The following is a 16,837-nucleotide window of genomic DNA, read 5'->3' on the forward strand; positions in this document are numbered from 1 at the left end:
CGGCCATGTTGTTGGCCACGCCTCCAATCTGTGCACACCTTTAACTGTGGTAAGGTTATTTTATTAAAGTACATGTGTCTGAAAATGGACAGCAGTTTTCATATCTTTTTTTAAAAGCTTTCTTGCAGAAATTGAGAATACTTTACAATCCTATACGACACTTCTTTAGTCACAGATTTGAGGTATTTTACAAACCGAAATTTCCAGTGAAAATACACTGCCATGGATGACTTTCAACACTAGTATGTTTATGATTTATGATTAGTGTTGGGAAAATAAGTGTTCTAAAGGGAGGTACAGGTGTGCCTTATTTATTGTGATAAATAGTCTCAAGGTCATAACTTTGTAGGTTTTCGTAAAGATGTGTGTTGAATTTTAGCACCAAGCATTATTTACATAATTAAGAGACTAAGATAATGACGTTGATTGATTTTGATCAAACTGCCAAAAAGTTGTTACATCAATAACAATTCAGCAGCTCATTAGCAAAATAATCAAATGTTACAATTCATAGGACTGCTGTTTCGTCCTGTGTAGGTGTGTGTTCTGTCAACGGCGTTTTGTATGTGGTCGGAGGTGATGACGGATCCTGTAATTTGGCCTCAGCGGAATATTATAACCCAGCAACTGATAAATGGACACTGCTGCCATCTTGTATGAGTACAGGAAGGAGCTATGCAGGTAAGGCTGTTCATGTTTCTTACAGGAGTAGAGTATTCTTTACTTCAAAAGCTTGGAATTGTAAGCAGCCTTTTGCACATTATGCCTGTATTAAAGTTTGAGAATCATTTATTGAATCCTGGGTTCAGGAAATATTATTTAAACAAAGAAACGTGATTTGAAAAGTTTTGGTTGTTGTACAGTTTGGTGTCATCGTTATCCTCTGCTTTTTCAACATTCCAAATTACCCTTTTCGGGTGCTGGGGGTTTATAGATAAAGGCAAGAAATTGTATCAGGTGATGCCCTGCCTAAATTGATCTCAATGCAGTCTGTGGCGTGGGTAGAGACAATTATTTTCATAAAGAAGAAGTAACTAAGAACCTGTTGTGATTGGTTGCTGGATCAAAGTGATATGTTACAGCTGTTAGAGGTGGCCAGACACGTGGCCATATACTTGGTTTATGGTACAGTAGTGGTCGGTTATTTTACTGACCATTTTTCTCTTTTGTGGGCGGCGTTCCCACTGATAAAAGCTAAATGAAAAAATTCAGGAAAAGGTAACACATCCAGCTAGAAGCGTTTTGCCTGCCTCAAGGCACACTGACGGATATGTATCACACCTTTTATTCAGGGCTAAGCCGAGGATAGTGGATCCCCTCCTGTGGCTAGCCCTCTGCATCATTGCCTGTGGTCTACAGCAAGCCTTACATCAGAGGTGGCGGCAGGTTTACATAAGTTTTAGCCAGTGGCGGCTGGTAGATTTTGAAAGTGGTGTGGCAAATAATTGTACCCTATTACAACGCAGAAGCGAGCGAGCCCAAACTGAAAAAAGGAGGGTGCGGGGGGGTGGGGGGGGTTCTTCCCCCGCAAGAATATTTTGCAAAAAGTGGAATAAAATGGTCGCTTTTACACCACATATTTACTGCAAATTGTTGCATAAACAGGATCCAAATATAGCATTTTAAAGTACAAGTGTGAAGAAAATATTAGAAGCATATCAACAATGTGCCCAATACTCTAACTGGTCTGGTTGCAAAAGTACCGCCAATCCAAGCACATGCAACCAATGGAAACAGGACTCTTAAGTGTTTTCTACCTGTAACACAACTCTGCCTCTTTACTGTATTGGTTGATGAAGTCATCAAGGCTCGCACGAGAGCCGAGGCCAATGCAGCCTTGTGGACTCTGCACACATATCTTATCTGCCGCTCTCCCTCTGCTGATGCCACTGGTACCCCACTCCGCCCACCTGTCATTAGTGGTGCCCAAAGTGCAAGCACGTCTGCTCAAGAAAATGCACCATACACCTGTCCAATATAGACCCAGCAGAATATGTGTAGTGCTTTTTCTAACATGGCCCACTACCACACTAATCACTCAGCCATGGTGCTCATATTGAAGATGCAAACTTAAGTCGGCACCTCTTTTTTTGGTGTATATAGTAAGCTGACTTGCACTTAGCAGCGCATCCCGAACAAGTGTGTGGAGATATTCTGGACCGAGTAAAGGTGAAGTTGGCCCAGTACCGGTACTACCTCCACCATGCAGTCCACCACACGTTTCCAAGGTTACCACATAACCCTCCTCGTGGCGAATGGCGTATTTTTGTCAGCGATGTGGCAGCCAGTCCAAGTGGGTGGCTGGAGGCTGTTCGTGCAAGCTGCAGTTGAGGGAGGGAGGTGTCCTCCTCTGTGGTTTGGGGCCCAGGCCTGTGCATCTGCTGCTGGTCTTTGTCCAACTATTCCTTTCTTTACCATTCTGGACCAGCCACGTGCATGTCTGACAGTCCTGCAAAACACATGAAATCAAGTGAGTAGAGTGCAAGAAGCATGCACATTAAGGTGCAAGAGCAGCCGGTCTATCTGCCGGTGTCAGGGCGCTGTTTGTGCACCTCTTGCCGCCTCATCAGGGGTGCTGCTTGTGAAGACAAGGAAACACGCCAGAAGATTTACAATATAGGGACGAAGAGCTGTGCATCCATGGAGCCTTCCGTGTGTCAGGCTCTTGTTGTGGAATTCCAACTACACTGAGTGGAGAGGGGAGGTGGCAGTACCACACCTATGGAATTGGAAATAAAAATGCCAAGCATGGGGCTCAGTACCCTCGCTCTCATTACCTTAGCCCAGGGCAGTAGCAGGCCTATACAGTGAATGGTAATCAGGCAGTGCCAGAAGAGCTGGTATTTCAGGTCAGTGCGTGGCCATCTTTTTGGCTTTTTGTGGGCCTGCTTTAGTCTGGGGACCCATTTTTTACTGTTGATTTCTCTGGTATCAAACAATGCCAGCAGCAAGCACCAATGCATGTAGTCCACTATACCTTGCAAAACACCTACACTACACTGCTTGTCTTAACAAATTAAAAACTGCCCCAATTTGAAAAGGTGGGACATTTTCTTAGCTACCTAATTCAGTGTAAGTGACCACCTTTACTTTGGTGCCTGGGCCTATTTTCTATCACAGTCTGTAAAGTCATGTGTAGGGGCCATTTCCCACCCACATTACCTTTTCAAAAGACCTGCCTGTTCTTTTCCTGTAATTTATGCAAATGCCACTACTTTCTTGGGAGAGGAAAGGTAGGTAAGACAGGGCAACAGATGAGTGCTGCGAGGCAGGAAGGAAAATAAGGAAGGGCAAGCATTAGGGTTATTGAAAAGAAGGATAGATACACAGAGATTGAGATACCTATCGACAGGAAGAAAAGAAATAGGAACGAGAAACAGAAGTCTAAGGTGTAAGGAACAAAAACGGGAGGGGAGAGGGGTATATGAAGATGAGAGAAATGCAGGTAGGAAAAAGAACGATGGATGAAGAAAATAGAGCAGAGTAGAGACAAGGGAAAAGAGAAGAAAGAAGGCCAAAACAACAGAGAAATGGAAAAGAGATGGGAGCCGGAGAAAGGGAAAGAAAAAGTGGCATGAGAGAACAGGTGAAAAAAGGAGGTGGAGGAATTAGTGGAGAAAAATATTAGAGGGCTAAAAGACAGGAATATTATAGACTTTGGAGAAAAAGGACCAGAAGAAGGAACATGCCAAATATATTTCTGTGATTTCAATAGTGTGCCATCAGACCAGTATGTTTGTTTCTCTCCGAGATGCAATTTAATCCAGATCAATGGCACAACAACTGACATACACCTAAAGCCTGTCAGTTTGATTGGCGTTGTCACTGGGTGTTAGCTGTTTAAGACAAATGAGTAACAACAATGATTTCCTATAAATAATTAACATTGTAAATTTTTAAATTCTGAAATAGTGAGCCCGTGAATTAAATAGAATTGAGGCCTATGGAAGGAGTTTTGGCCATCAATTATGTGTGCTTTATGTTAGATATGTATCCGTTTTTTCTCTGCATATCTTGTCCATCTGCACATCTTCAACCCCCTCTCTTTCCTCTTCAGCATTCTCTTTTCACTCTTCCCCGAATGCCCTTCCTCGCGTCTCTGTCACTTCACAGCCCCCCAACATGCACTGCACTCTCTCAAATGTTGAGCACTTAGATTTCTCTTACTTTTGCCTTGCAAATATTTTGACATCAGTGTACCCCTTCACACACATATCCACAGAATTTCAGATACAAATGAAATACACATTGTTCTGTGTGCTCTGCTGAAAGGCCAACCCACTGACAGGCCCTTTGTCTGGCTTCAGCCTGAGGACCCAATCAAAGTCCCTTAAACACCTGGCATGGCTCAAGCTTCAAAGTGTGCACAGAAAAAAATACAGATAAACAACAACATTATAAAATAGCTAACTCGTGGGGAATGAAAGATTAAGTTAAGCATGTAAAATAAGAGAGGAACTAAATCGCTGAAATGCATTCCCTCTATGTTTTTAACATTCATGGTTTGCAAGTCAATCCATGTTTTTGGCATCAGTGTTAACTTAGGGGCATGCTAAGTTCACTAAGTGACCTTATTAAAATTAAAGAAAGAATCAGTGTGCTTTAACCCGTAAGTGCACAACAGATGCTATTACCATAAATATTACTTTATGTGTTTTTCATGTCCCTGCTGTCCTCTAGTTTATTTGGCGTTGCATATGTTTTGGTTGTTTAGGCTTGCACTGGTGGTTGTAATACAAGGGGAGAGGAGTTGGCCTAACAGCTAGGGTGGTCGACCTCGAATCTGGGGAACTGGGTTCGAGTCTCGGCAATGATGCTGAACAACCTGTGATTCAATTTACTTAATCTCCCCGTGCCTAACAAAAATGAATGTGTCCTCATGTAATGCAACTGGTGCTATGTGAAGCGCTCTGATACCTGATTCGGGTAAAATTTGCGCTATATAAAACTCTAAAATAAATAAATAAAGGGTGTGCACTGGTGGTTGTAATACAAGGGCATGCACTTGTGGGTGTAAAATAAGGGCGTGCTCTGGTGGGTGTAATTCAAGGGGTTGCACTGGTGGGTGCAATGCAAGGATGTGCACTGGGAGGGTATTGCAAGGGTGTGCATTGGTGAGTGTAATAAAAGGGTGTGCACTGGTGGGTGTAAAACAAGGGCGTGCACAGGTACAGGTAGGTGTGATACAAGGGTCTCTTATGCTTCTGGAGGTCGTGGTTTTGAGTTAATAATGGCCGACGCTGGCATGTTGTACTAATCTGGAACATCAGACAGCTGACTGACGCAATCTAGACATGGCGGTCTTTTTTCATGCAAGCTCTGGAGAGGTCACATATGGTGTTGGGTGGTTCAATTTACACTTGATGAATGTCCCACAATTAAGATACATGAATTTGTTAAGCCACCCAGACCCGCATTAATGTACAGCTGCTGTTCAGCACTTGCACCTCTCCTACATTTTTCTTCCTTGACGTTTACAAGTAAAATATAAGGGGCCTACGTTTTAAACACTACCATTTTCAATGTTAGAGTATAAGTGTTTCAGAGTTGATGCAAAATAATCTGATGAAGTATGCTGAAACGTTTCTTCGTGTTAAAAAAAGACACGATCTTGAACTCTGAAACACTTATACTCTAACAATGTTTATTTTCCAATCTTTTCTTGACAAGCATTCCTGGCCTCTGCGCTGTCATTTGAGCCAGTGTCGACCTTTGACTCTTCATTTCAGTTTTATCATAGCTCACCCACCTCAATAGTGCTCTTCGTTCCTCTGTCTGGGAAGGATCACTGGAGGGGCCAGCTGAAAGCTCAAAGGCTTTCCTAAACTCTGCAGAGTCCGTCGCGCTGGATTCAGTGAGAGCACTGCACTTGATGAAGCTGTGGATTGCGCGGGAAGCTGTGGATTGAATTCTGCACATTATGCTTTGAAAGGCGAGCTGATACACTGCGCAGAATCAAAAATTTTCTAGCATTCGCGCCAAGAATTTTCAATTCTATTAAGGACACGGAGGCGAGGATTATGCTTCTCAATCTTTACTGCATAAAACACAGCAGCCAATGAAAATGTATATTTTCATAAAAAACAGTAAAACAAACTACATTGCCCATGATGCACATAGTATAGGCACGCCCCCATAGTCCATAAGAACCCCTTGCGTGCTCCCATCATCCTCTTTCTTTGAAGTGAACAAGTCCAACAATAACTTGAATAAATGTATAACTCCTCCAACATGGAAGAAACAAGGCCTCAGGCATGAACTCCTGGCGTCCGTCGTCGTTCATTCTGACTTCTTATCCGATCCTGAAATAAAGGAAATGACACCACCGTAATCACTGTATAATTGGGTGGGCAAGCTTATTACTGTACATTAAGCCGGGTGGGATAATCCTCACCTCCGTGTCCTTAATAGAATTGAAAATTCTTGGCGCGAATGCTAGCAAATTTTTGATTCTATTACAGGACCGGAGGCTTCAGATTATGCTAGTTTAACGCTTTTTAAAAACCACAGAAGTAATATCACCCACCGGCTTATAATAAAACATCTTAAACGTTGATTCAGAAGACCAATCTGCACAACGCATAATGTCTTGGATAGTAGATCCCAAACTATAAGACTTTGACGCCATAGCGCCTCTCACTGAATGAGCACCAAAGATCTGTGTATCAATACCCGCTTCTTGCATGATGAAGCGAAGCCATCTGGCAATCGTGGCAGCCACCACTGGTCTAAAAGGTTTTTGCAAATTAATCAATAATTGCAAACAACCTTGAGGCCTCAAAGCCTTCGTACATTCCTCATATGCTTTCAAACATTGGACCACACATAATTTCTCATTTTCAGGAAATGCATTATAATCAATGTGACGCGACAATGTCTTAGTACTACCTGTAATAATGAAAGAAACCCCTTCTGGGGTAAACACTCTACCTGTAACGTCGAGTGCTCTCACATCCGAAGACCGCCTGCAAGATGATAGACAAAGTAACATGGCAAGTTTAGCCGACAATTGCTTCCTAGACAAGAGTGCATTAGTAGACCATTTGTTAAACAAAGAGATGACTAAAGAGACATCCCACAGAGCCGTATATTTGGGTTTAGGGGGATTAGCAACCCTAATCCCCTTCAGTAACTTGCAAACCACCGGATGCATGCCTACCGGTTCCCGTCTATCTGGGCATGCCCCGCAGGAATGGCTGAACAGAAATTATTTACTGATCCGTAAGCCAGACCGTCAGCTGCTTTCTCTGACAGGAAGTTCAACACGTGGGGTAACTCTGCCCCCACGGGATCCACCTGTCTTCCCACGCACCAATCCACCCAGTTCTTCCAGGCCCCGGAATAACGCTTCCTGGTAGATGGTTGCCATGCCTGCTTGATCAATTCTGAAGTTTTGCTCGAAACTCCTGGCAGTTGCCACTGTTCCCTGAAAGCCTCCATGCCATCAGCGTTAGCCTGCCCTCCAACAGCAACGGGTGCTGCTCCTGACGAGGGCCCTGCAACACCCACTCCGAGTCCGGCAGTAACCGGGGGCAATCGCAGCTCCACTGCAACAACTTGGGGAACCAAGCTTGGGACGTCCACCATGGTGTCACCATGACCACTTCCGCCCGTTGTCTGATCACTTGCGACATTACCCTGGGAATGAACAAGAACGGGGGAAAAGCATACTGAATCCCCTGCGACCAATCCTGGAGAAAGGCATCGGTTGCAGTCGCCATCGGATCTGGCCTCCAGCTGAAGAACCTGGGAATCTGATAGGTCAGCCTGGAGGCGAATAGGTCCGTCTGAAACGGACCCCAAATTGTGTGTAACCATTGAAACAACTGGGGAAGCAGCTTCCAGTCTCTGTAATCCCTGAGATGCCTGGAATTCCAGTCCGCTACCTGATTGGATTGCCCCGGGATATACTCCGCTACCACCGAGATCTGATTCTCGAGACAATAGTGCCAAAAGTCCTTGGCCAGCTGAACAAGAAGCGACGACCTCGTGCCGCCCAACTTGTTGATATACCTCACTGCGGACACATTGTCCAATCGCAGTAGGATGCAACAAGAGGTCTGCCTCGGGGATAACGTGCGAATCGCAAGCGATCCTGCGAGCAGTTCTAAGCAATTTATGTGTAGCGAGAGTTCTTGCGTTGACCATCTGCCGCCTGTGGAGATATCTCCGCAGCGTGCGCCCCAGCCCCATCTGTTGGCATCTGACTCGATTACCACCTCTGGCTGTGATCCGAAGATCGCTCTGCCGTTCCAGGCCTCTACGTGACCGAGCCACCACTGTAACTCTGTTTGGACTTCCACCGACAGTGGAATGGAGTCCGTGTACGCTAGTCCTCTCTGAAGATGCTTGATCTTCAGGCGTTGAAGTGCCCTGTAATGAAGGGGACCCGGGAATATTGCCTGAATCGACGAGGCCAATATTCCCACTACCCTGGCAATCGCCCTGAGTGTTACCGTCTGACTGTCCAACAACTTCACAATTTCTCTTTTCAAGTCTCTCAATTTCGCCTGAGGGAGACACAGTTGTGCCGCCTGGGAGTCTATCATGAACCCCAGGAAGTCTATCACCTGTGTCGGCACCAACACCAATTTCTTCTGATTGATAACAAAACCTAAGCCTTGAAGCAGTGTCGTTGTCATGACCAAATGCTGCTCGAGTGTGGACTGGCTCTGTGCCAAGATCAAGATGTCGTCTAAGTAAATTATAAGCCTGACCCCCCCTCTCCCTGAGGTGAGCCACCACTGGCTTCAGCACCTTGGTGAAGCACCAGGGAGATGAGGAGAGCCCGAAAGGAAGAGCCAAATATTCGTAACACTGGCCGTTCCAGAGAAATTGCAGGAACCTGCGGTGTGGAGGAAAAATTGGTATGGACAGATACGCGTCTTTGAGGTCCAATCGGACCAACCAATTCCCCTCCTGTAACAAATCTGCTAACAGATGAATACCTTCCATTTTGAAATGGTTGTAAGTAAGGTATTGGTTGAAATCCTTGAGGTTGAGCACTAACCTGTTGCCACCCCCTTTCTTCTGAACAATAAAGACGTTGCTGCAGAACCCACGAGGTCCGCCTAGGCATTGAACGATCGCTCGCTTCTGCAGCAAGTCTGCAATTTCTTCCTCTATGAAACTGCGATCTTGTTGGGAAAAATGGAGAGTTGGTGGAGGAAACGCTTTTGTCGGATGAGAATAAAATTCCGACTGAAACCCTTGGACGGTCTGCAATACCCAAGCATCCTGAGTCAGGGCCTGCCACTGTGGAAGACAATGTTGTGTGCGACCCCCCAATGGAAGTAGAGAGATATATATTACACTCACCTGCATTTTGCTGGGACTTTAAATTCGCCCTGTTGTTTCCCGATTGGAAACGACCTCTGTTGAAGCGCTTGCGGGACGGGTAAAAGGTACCTCCACGGGAGGAGTCCCACTTTCCTCTTCCGCGACCATAGTCGCTGCGCTGGGAGCCTTGCTGAAAGCCCCGGCCTGACGAGCGGCCCCCGCCTCGCCCGGCCCTGTTGAAAACACCCTGGGTTAGGGCTCTTTTGATACCGCTCTGGGTTTTGTCCAGTGCGGTGAATGTCCCAACATATTTAGAAACATCCTTGACAAACCGGTCACCGAACAAGTGACCACCAGCCAGCGGACTTGGCTCTGCTTCTGTCAGTTCAGCCAGGTTACTGTCCATCCTTAGGAGCAAGGACTTGCGTCTCTCCGAGGAGATCGCACAGTTTGCGTTGCCAATGAGGCAGATAGCGCGCTGTGTCCAGCCTGCCAAAATGTCCGGGTCGACTGGTTTCGCACCTTTCTTGGCCGCCAGAGCCATCTCCAGTATTTTTGCTAGGGGACCCACAACGTCGAGCATTTTATCTTGGCAACCGTGCCAAGCACGGTCCAACCCACGTTTGGGATCTTTAGAGAATTTTTCCAGGAAGGTGAGCATGCTGGCATCGATCTCCGGAGTCTCTGCCACGTTGTCCGGCAGATCCGGACGTGGACACTCTGATTTTAAACGATTGCAGACTTCTCTAGAGAAGCCTTTCCGCAGGTTTTCATGGAGATAATCCGACACTGCAGGGGGCGGTATCCAGTCCGAGGACCGGGGATGCACAATGTCTGAGGGATCAAAGTTGAAAGGAGTGCTGACCTGTTCCGCCGAAGCCTTGGGGGCAACCTTGGCCTTTTTAGGAGGAGGAGGGGGTTCCTCCGAGGTGTCAGTGTCAGTGTCCGTGTCCGTGTCCGTGTTGGTGGTAGTGGTATCTGTAGCCACCGGAGCCGGGCGCTTAGCTTTCGCCTTTCCGCCTGCGTAGGCGTGTTCTGTCATGCCTGTCGCCGGCAAGGCTGCCAGTGTCTGAGAATGCGGCCATTGTTTCTGGGTATTCAAGCTTGTGGCGGTAGAGGAGGATTCCCCCGTCTTCTGTTTCTTCTTTTTGTCATACCCATGACGCTTAGCAAAGCCCTCTAGTTGCTTCCTAATAGGGCGCAGGGCTACAGCTAGTGCCTGCTGCACAGTTTGAGGGACTTTAGTCTCCATGGCTTTATTCACGGAAGCCTGGACCGAAGCATCTAAGGCTTCAACAATGTTGTCCTCTAAAACAGCCTCCTGCTGTCCATCACCAATTTCCTCCTCCCCTCCATAGTACTCCTCAGGGTCCTGGGCCCATTCTTCCATGATGATAAGGAGTGTAAATAATGCCACAAAGGGATAGCTCCCTATTGTTCACTATTCGGGAGGGTAATGGGGGGTCAGCCCAAAGCACACTACAAACTTGAGAAAACGTTACCCAAACCCCCTCGGCAAAGCTGTACTCTGTAGGTCAGAGACCTTGGCCCAACAGTACAAAGAGCGTGTGCACACTCTGGGGCCTCTTATTTTACAACCTGTAGGTCAGGCGATCAAACAGGGAGCCTGCCGGTGTGAAGAACGCACTGAAATGCGTTCGAGTTTGCCGTGGAGAACGCGCCGAGGCGCGCAGCCCAAACGTGAACAAATCCGCCCAAAAGCTAGCTCAAGTTGGTCGCGTTTGCGCGCGTGCTTCGGCCGTGAGCCACCCGGACCATGCGTGTGAGGGCGTATCAGGGGAGCCCAACGCGCGCTGCAGCGCTGCCGGTAACCGGGCGCTTGTGGATAAAGCGACCGGCTCCCTGCCGGTTAGAGACCGTGTGTGTCACGCGCCAGAAGTCGCGCGCTCAGAAAGATGCCTGAAGCCAGCGGAATGCAGCGGCGGCCCTACACGAAGCTCCTGCGCACCACGGAGCGATGAAACAGGCTCGTTAAACAACAGCAATAAAATACAGTTTTGGCAGGTAACCACCTTAACATAGAATCAGTTTTAACAATATATAATCATACATTGTAAGCAATCCACAAAAGTATACCCCATGCAAAAGCAGAGTGAGGGGACATAAAGTAGGTGCACTTAACTCTTGCTGTGAGCAGCAAAGAAAGAGGATGATGGGAGCACGCAAGGGGTTCTTATGGACTATGGGGGCGTGCCTATCCTATGTGCATCATGGGCAATGTAGTTTGTTTTACTGTTTTTTATGTAAATATACATTTTCATTGGCTGCTGTGTTAATGCAGTAAAGATTGAGAAGCATAATCTGAAGCCTCCGTTCCTGTAATAGAATCCAGTGCTCAGCTTCCTAACTACAGCCAAACCCACCCTTCCCTTTGTCGTCACAAAGTGGGCTGGGTTCCGTGATGCTCTCTGAGTCTGACCCGATCCCACCCTGTGACGACAAAGGGAAGGATAGACTGTGGCTCCTTGACTGACGTGAAGCTCCTGACGCCTCAGGGCTTCAGGCTGAGGCGCCCACAGGCTAACGTGAAAGAAACGTCATCAAGGGGTGGAACTCATCCCAGGAGGCTATGAAATTGCCTGGCTGATGACCTCACAGACCCCAGGGATGTGAGATCGTCCGCCTGGCAATTTCACTGATTGAAGCCAGGTTATGCAAAGTGCGCCTGCGTCAATCCACGGGCTTCAGCATAGCTCAGCTACTGTACCAGTGAAGTGAGTGGTGTGTCTGTGTGTCTGAGGCCACGAGTGAGTGCTATTGAAAGTTTGTGTGCGTGTGTTTTAAATCTTAAGTTTTTCTAATGTGGCTTTGAGGCTGAATAGAGGGGCGGCGCCCTAACGCCCACAAGGGGGAGCCGCCCCTGTTCTGTAGGAAAGGGATTCCTCAAGAAGTGGAAACTGACAATATTCCTCAGTTCATAAGTGAGTATATGAGGAAGTACCTAGAAATGTGTGGTAATGCCTATCGGCACATAGCAGTATTCCATCCTGAAGCCAATGGTCAGTTGGAACGCTTCAACCGTGGGATCAAGGAAGCTATACAATTGTCAGTGAACGTGAGATTGAATTGGAGAAAAGCCTTGCAGTCTGTTATTGTCTTATAGAACTACACCTTATTCAGTGACTTCAGTAAGTCCTTTTGAACTACTCGGGACGTAAGTCCAGTACCAGATTAGTTCCTTGGTGGTGTGAGAGCCAGAGGAAGCATTGGGATGATTTGCTGACATTGATTGATTTTAAGGCTACTTGCAATAGGGTGGAAAAGTACAAGATATGAATGCAAAGACCTGTTCATCAAAGGCTCCTCGTCTTGAGGACAGTTATATAAGTGGAGGAGGGGGTTCCATCACTCTTTCTCCCATAAACACTCCTCACTTTCACCAGAGGTAGTGTCCTCCCACTTTATTGCCTAAATGTTCTTTAAAAAGCTTTTACAAATGACAGTCACTTAGTCTCCGTACCCCCTATACACATAGGGATGTACCTTTGATAATATATCAAAAAAGGTCACATCAATCTATGGGTGAACTTAAGAAAAAGGTGTGAAAAGACAAGATAGCATCTCACATGTGCACCACCAATAGAGCTTGCTGATTGGTACTCACCAGCTATGCCCACGTATCTCATCATTGGTAGCCATCTTACCTTAAAGAATAAACATGTGTTCCAAAAATTTGTGCGAAAAATAAACGTGTGATGTGTGTGTCACAACTACCACAAAAACAAGACCCCGTGAAAGTAAAACTGAAAAAAGTGGCACAATTACCAACTTTATTATTGACTTGTGCACCTATTCAAATTTAAAATCGGCTGCATTTATGCAGACCACTTCGTACTAGGCTGACATGTTTCATTGCCAACAATGCTTTAAGGCAATTTCGCCAGGGTAGTAGGGTCACCAATCACCAATCATGGACACTGGTATTGTTTTGTACAGTGACATGTGGGAGCCAAAGTCACTCGTACCAGCTCGCCACTTCATCATAATGAGGGTAACTCCAACCGTGAGTCCCTCTTGTGGGCCTGTACTCTACTGTAGTACAAGATCGCCTTCTCAACACGTAGCGTGTTCTCTCATCCCTCACGAGTAAAGTTGGTAATTGTGCCACTTATTTCAATTTTACTTTCACGGGGTCTTGTTTTTGTAGTAGTCAAAGGTTTATTTTTCGCACTAATTTTTGGGACCCATCTTTATTCTTTAAGGCAAGACGGCTACCAATGATGAGATAAGTGGGCATAGCTGGTGTGTACCAATAAGCAAGCTCTATTTGCGGTGTGCACATGAGGTGCCATCTGTCCTTTCACACTTTTATCTTAAGTTCACACATAGATTTATGTGAACTTTTTTTATATATTATCAAAGGTACATCCCTATATGTATAGGGGGTACGGAGACTTAGTGACTGTCATTTGTGAAAACTTTTTAAAGAAAATGTAGGCAATAAAGTGGGAGGACACTACCTCTGGTGAAAGTGAGGAGTGTTTATGGGAGAAAGAGTGATGGAACCCCCTCCTCCACTTATATAACTGCCCTCAAGACGAGAAGCCTTTGATGAACAGGTCTTTGTATTCATATTGTACGTTGAGTGGAGGGCGACCTGTTCGTCCTTTCCCTCTGCAGTTCCTTATTGATGGAAAAGTATAAGAACAAAATCAGAGATACTTTAGCAAAAGGTCAAATGAAAAGTGGGGGAGGTAGACAGAGTATTGTTGTGGGAGACATGGTATGGGTGAAAAAGGGGAGAGTTGGCATCACGAGGTCCTCCAGGTGGTCAGATCCCATCAAGGTCATTGAAGTATTCAAGAATGCTGTAAGGGTGGATGGTGGCAATGTTCGGAATTATGGATGAGGTCATTACTTAAAGGGGATAATATTGTACAAGGCGATAGCCAGGACAATGTGATATTGTATGTAGGTGATGTGGAGTGCACGCAGCAACAACCCAGAATTGCATCTTCAACCATAAATGGTTGTTGATTACTCACATTTGCCAAGAACTTCCATGGTGCGAAATCTTCCAACGAGACTGAAGGATTATGTTCTGTCCTAATTGCATGAGTGCCCTTTAAATAACATTGTACATTTCTGTAATATTATTATATCTATTCATTAATTTTTTTTTTTTTTTAGAAAAGGGGAAGATGTATGGTATTCTTATGTGATTGAATGCACACGAATGCGCTCTCGCATTCGCGTCGTTCGGTCCCTAATTCTCCTGCGCACACAGTGACACAAGTGCAGGGTTTCTGCGCTCGTGTCCTGTGTGCATGTGATGAGTTAAACACACTGCGTGTTGTGTGTGTGTGTGTGGCTGGTGGGCACCTCATGCCTTGCAGCTTTTTGATTGTGGGACGAGAGATCAAAGGAAGGCTGTTGGCAGTTGCGGGCTTTCAGAAGCTGGGAGGCAGCTTGTACTGTCGGATGTGTTTTCATCAATTAGAGATGAGAAATTACACACCTTAGTCTCAGTGGTGTAGGAAGGGGGCTGCGGTGGGTGTGGGCCGCCCCGGGTGTTATCACTAAGGGGGATGACAAAATGGTACTGATGGGGGTGACATGGCAAAAATATGTGTAACTATCTTTTTTCTCCTTATTTTAATAATTTCAATGTGGGGGGTGACAAGAAATTGTCCGCTTTGGGTACCATCTGACCTCGTTACGCCACTGCTTGGTCTGCGTATAGGTTTCCACAATTTAACACCCACCCTCAACTCCAGAACCCCAAAGGCATCCCTCAGATCCCTGTTGTACATTTGCCTCACTGGCCTCCCTTCAGCGCCTGAAAGTGGCTTGTCCGATAGAACTGCTTCTAAGGTCTAACACTACTGTCCCTTCCTGAGTCCGACAAGTCAAGGACTCATAATTGCTCTCTCTTTAGAAAGAATCCCACTCATTTTCTTATTTACTGTGCAGGATAAACAGGATTGCATGAAAATATTAGCTTTCTTTCCCTTGTGAGAAAGACTCCGCCTAAACGTATTGTGTTATATTCTCTATTTCCTTGAAGACTTTTCAGGAACTTAATTTTCTTGAACCACAATACATGCCATGCACTGTAGTTCACTGAAGATAACCATTATATTTAACTCTTGTTTCCTTTTTTCCTTGTAATAGGTGTTACAGTTATTGATAAACCCTTATGAGACCGGGAAAGGAGTCCGATTTCTGAAAACGCCAGCGGCAGGCTTCAACAAGTATATTTACGAGGTAGCTGAGCTTCTACTTCTCTGCTTGTGACTGCACTTTGAGGCAGGGCGGAAATGACATCCGCATCTGCGATGGAGGACGGCAGACTGAAGATTATTCTCGACAGAAGCAATGTTTAGGGTTTTTCTGCTTGGACGCAGAAGTGGCCTCCGAATGTTGAATGTGACTTGGGGACTTTTTTATTTGCAATGTTCTCAATGAAAGAAAGTTTGCTTTCAAAAGGACCAATTTAATGCCAAAACTAGGTGAACTCCGAACGTTTTGTGACAGAAAAAAAATGGCGTGCCCATGTGAAGTAACTTTGTTCTTTTTCAGGGAGAACGTGCTGCTGTGAACTGTTAGTCTTTTGGTTAACTGTTCAATTTTGCCTCAGTTGACTACAACTGATGGGAATTTTTATAGGAAGACCTGCATCTTTCGTGATATGAATGTGATACAATGTTTGTGTATATATTGTATATGTAAAAGTAATTGGAATTTTATTATACTATTTATAAACAGCAGAGTACTTTGAATTATGCCAGTACTAGAGTTGTATATTTTGATATTTGAAAATTGCTTAATGGTACAAACATGACATTTCTGAAGGAGAGAAAAGGCAAGACATTTGAGGACCTGATGCCAAAATGTTTTCCTATGTAAATTATTATTTGTCAGTGCACGAGCAATTTTATAATTTTCTTAATTTTGATCTTGAACATGTTGTTGTGCATTGCATTACTCTTTGGCATGGACATTTTCCATCCAACATGCATGGTTTTATGAAGTATTTCAGTATGTGAACGTTTAGATGCTCTTTTAACAAAAATTAAAATATATTCTGTATTTTCCCATATTTCTGCAAGCGAAAATCGTTTTTGTGGACTTTCTGGGCAAAGAAAAGCCTCCTTTTGGACATGGCTGTCATTTGTTAGCTGTTTTCTCTAAATAAAACATTTTATCTCATCTGATCCTGTTGTCTTATCTAACACAGAATGAAGCCTGTTTGTTTATTTGTATAGCGTTTCTTCCATATTGAGGCGGTTTCAATGCAAGGAAGATCTGTTCCAAATATGTGTTTGTGGAACGGAACATACCTAACATTTGATTTTCAATCTTCCAATAGGTTATGATGCTTTACATTTGAAATATAATACATTCTGGATATTAGTCTCAGCTGTAAAAAGGTCCTGTTCTTCATCATGGGCTCTTCATTAATAATTATAAACATCAGAATAATTTCCTGCTGTGTGCCCCCACTCCCAGACCCATTGCGGGCCCCGTGGATTCCATCTCCCGGAGTCGACATCATTAAAAGGGGAGGGGGCACGTGGGCCCCATTCCTAAGCCT

At 45.2% G+C, this 16,837-nt stretch overlaps 1 protein-coding gene across 1 annotated transcript in view; it reads left to right on the top strand.

Moving 5' to 3' along the window:
• Positions 1–16,457, top strand: part of KLHL2 (kelch like family member 2) — a 513,313-nt gene extending 496,856 nt beyond the window's left edge. The window contains exons 14-15 of the mRNA XM_078677021.1: positions 538–681; positions 15,415–16,457. Of these exons, the coding sequence (XP_078533147.1) occupies positions 538–681; positions 15,415–15,443 (173 nt within the window). The 3' untranslated portion in view covers positions 15,444–16,457. The remainder of the gene's footprint in view (positions 1–537; positions 682–15,414) is intronic.
• Positions 16,458–16,837: the final 380 nt, after the last annotated feature.

This window comes from Lissotriton helveticus, chromosome 2_1 (genome assembly GCF_964261635.1).
Source record: "Lissotriton helveticus chromosome 2_1, aLisHel1.1, whole genome shotgun sequence".
In the NCBI taxonomy this organism is placed as follows: domain Eukaryota; kingdom Metazoa; phylum Chordata; class Amphibia; order Caudata; family Salamandridae; genus Lissotriton; species Lissotriton helveticus.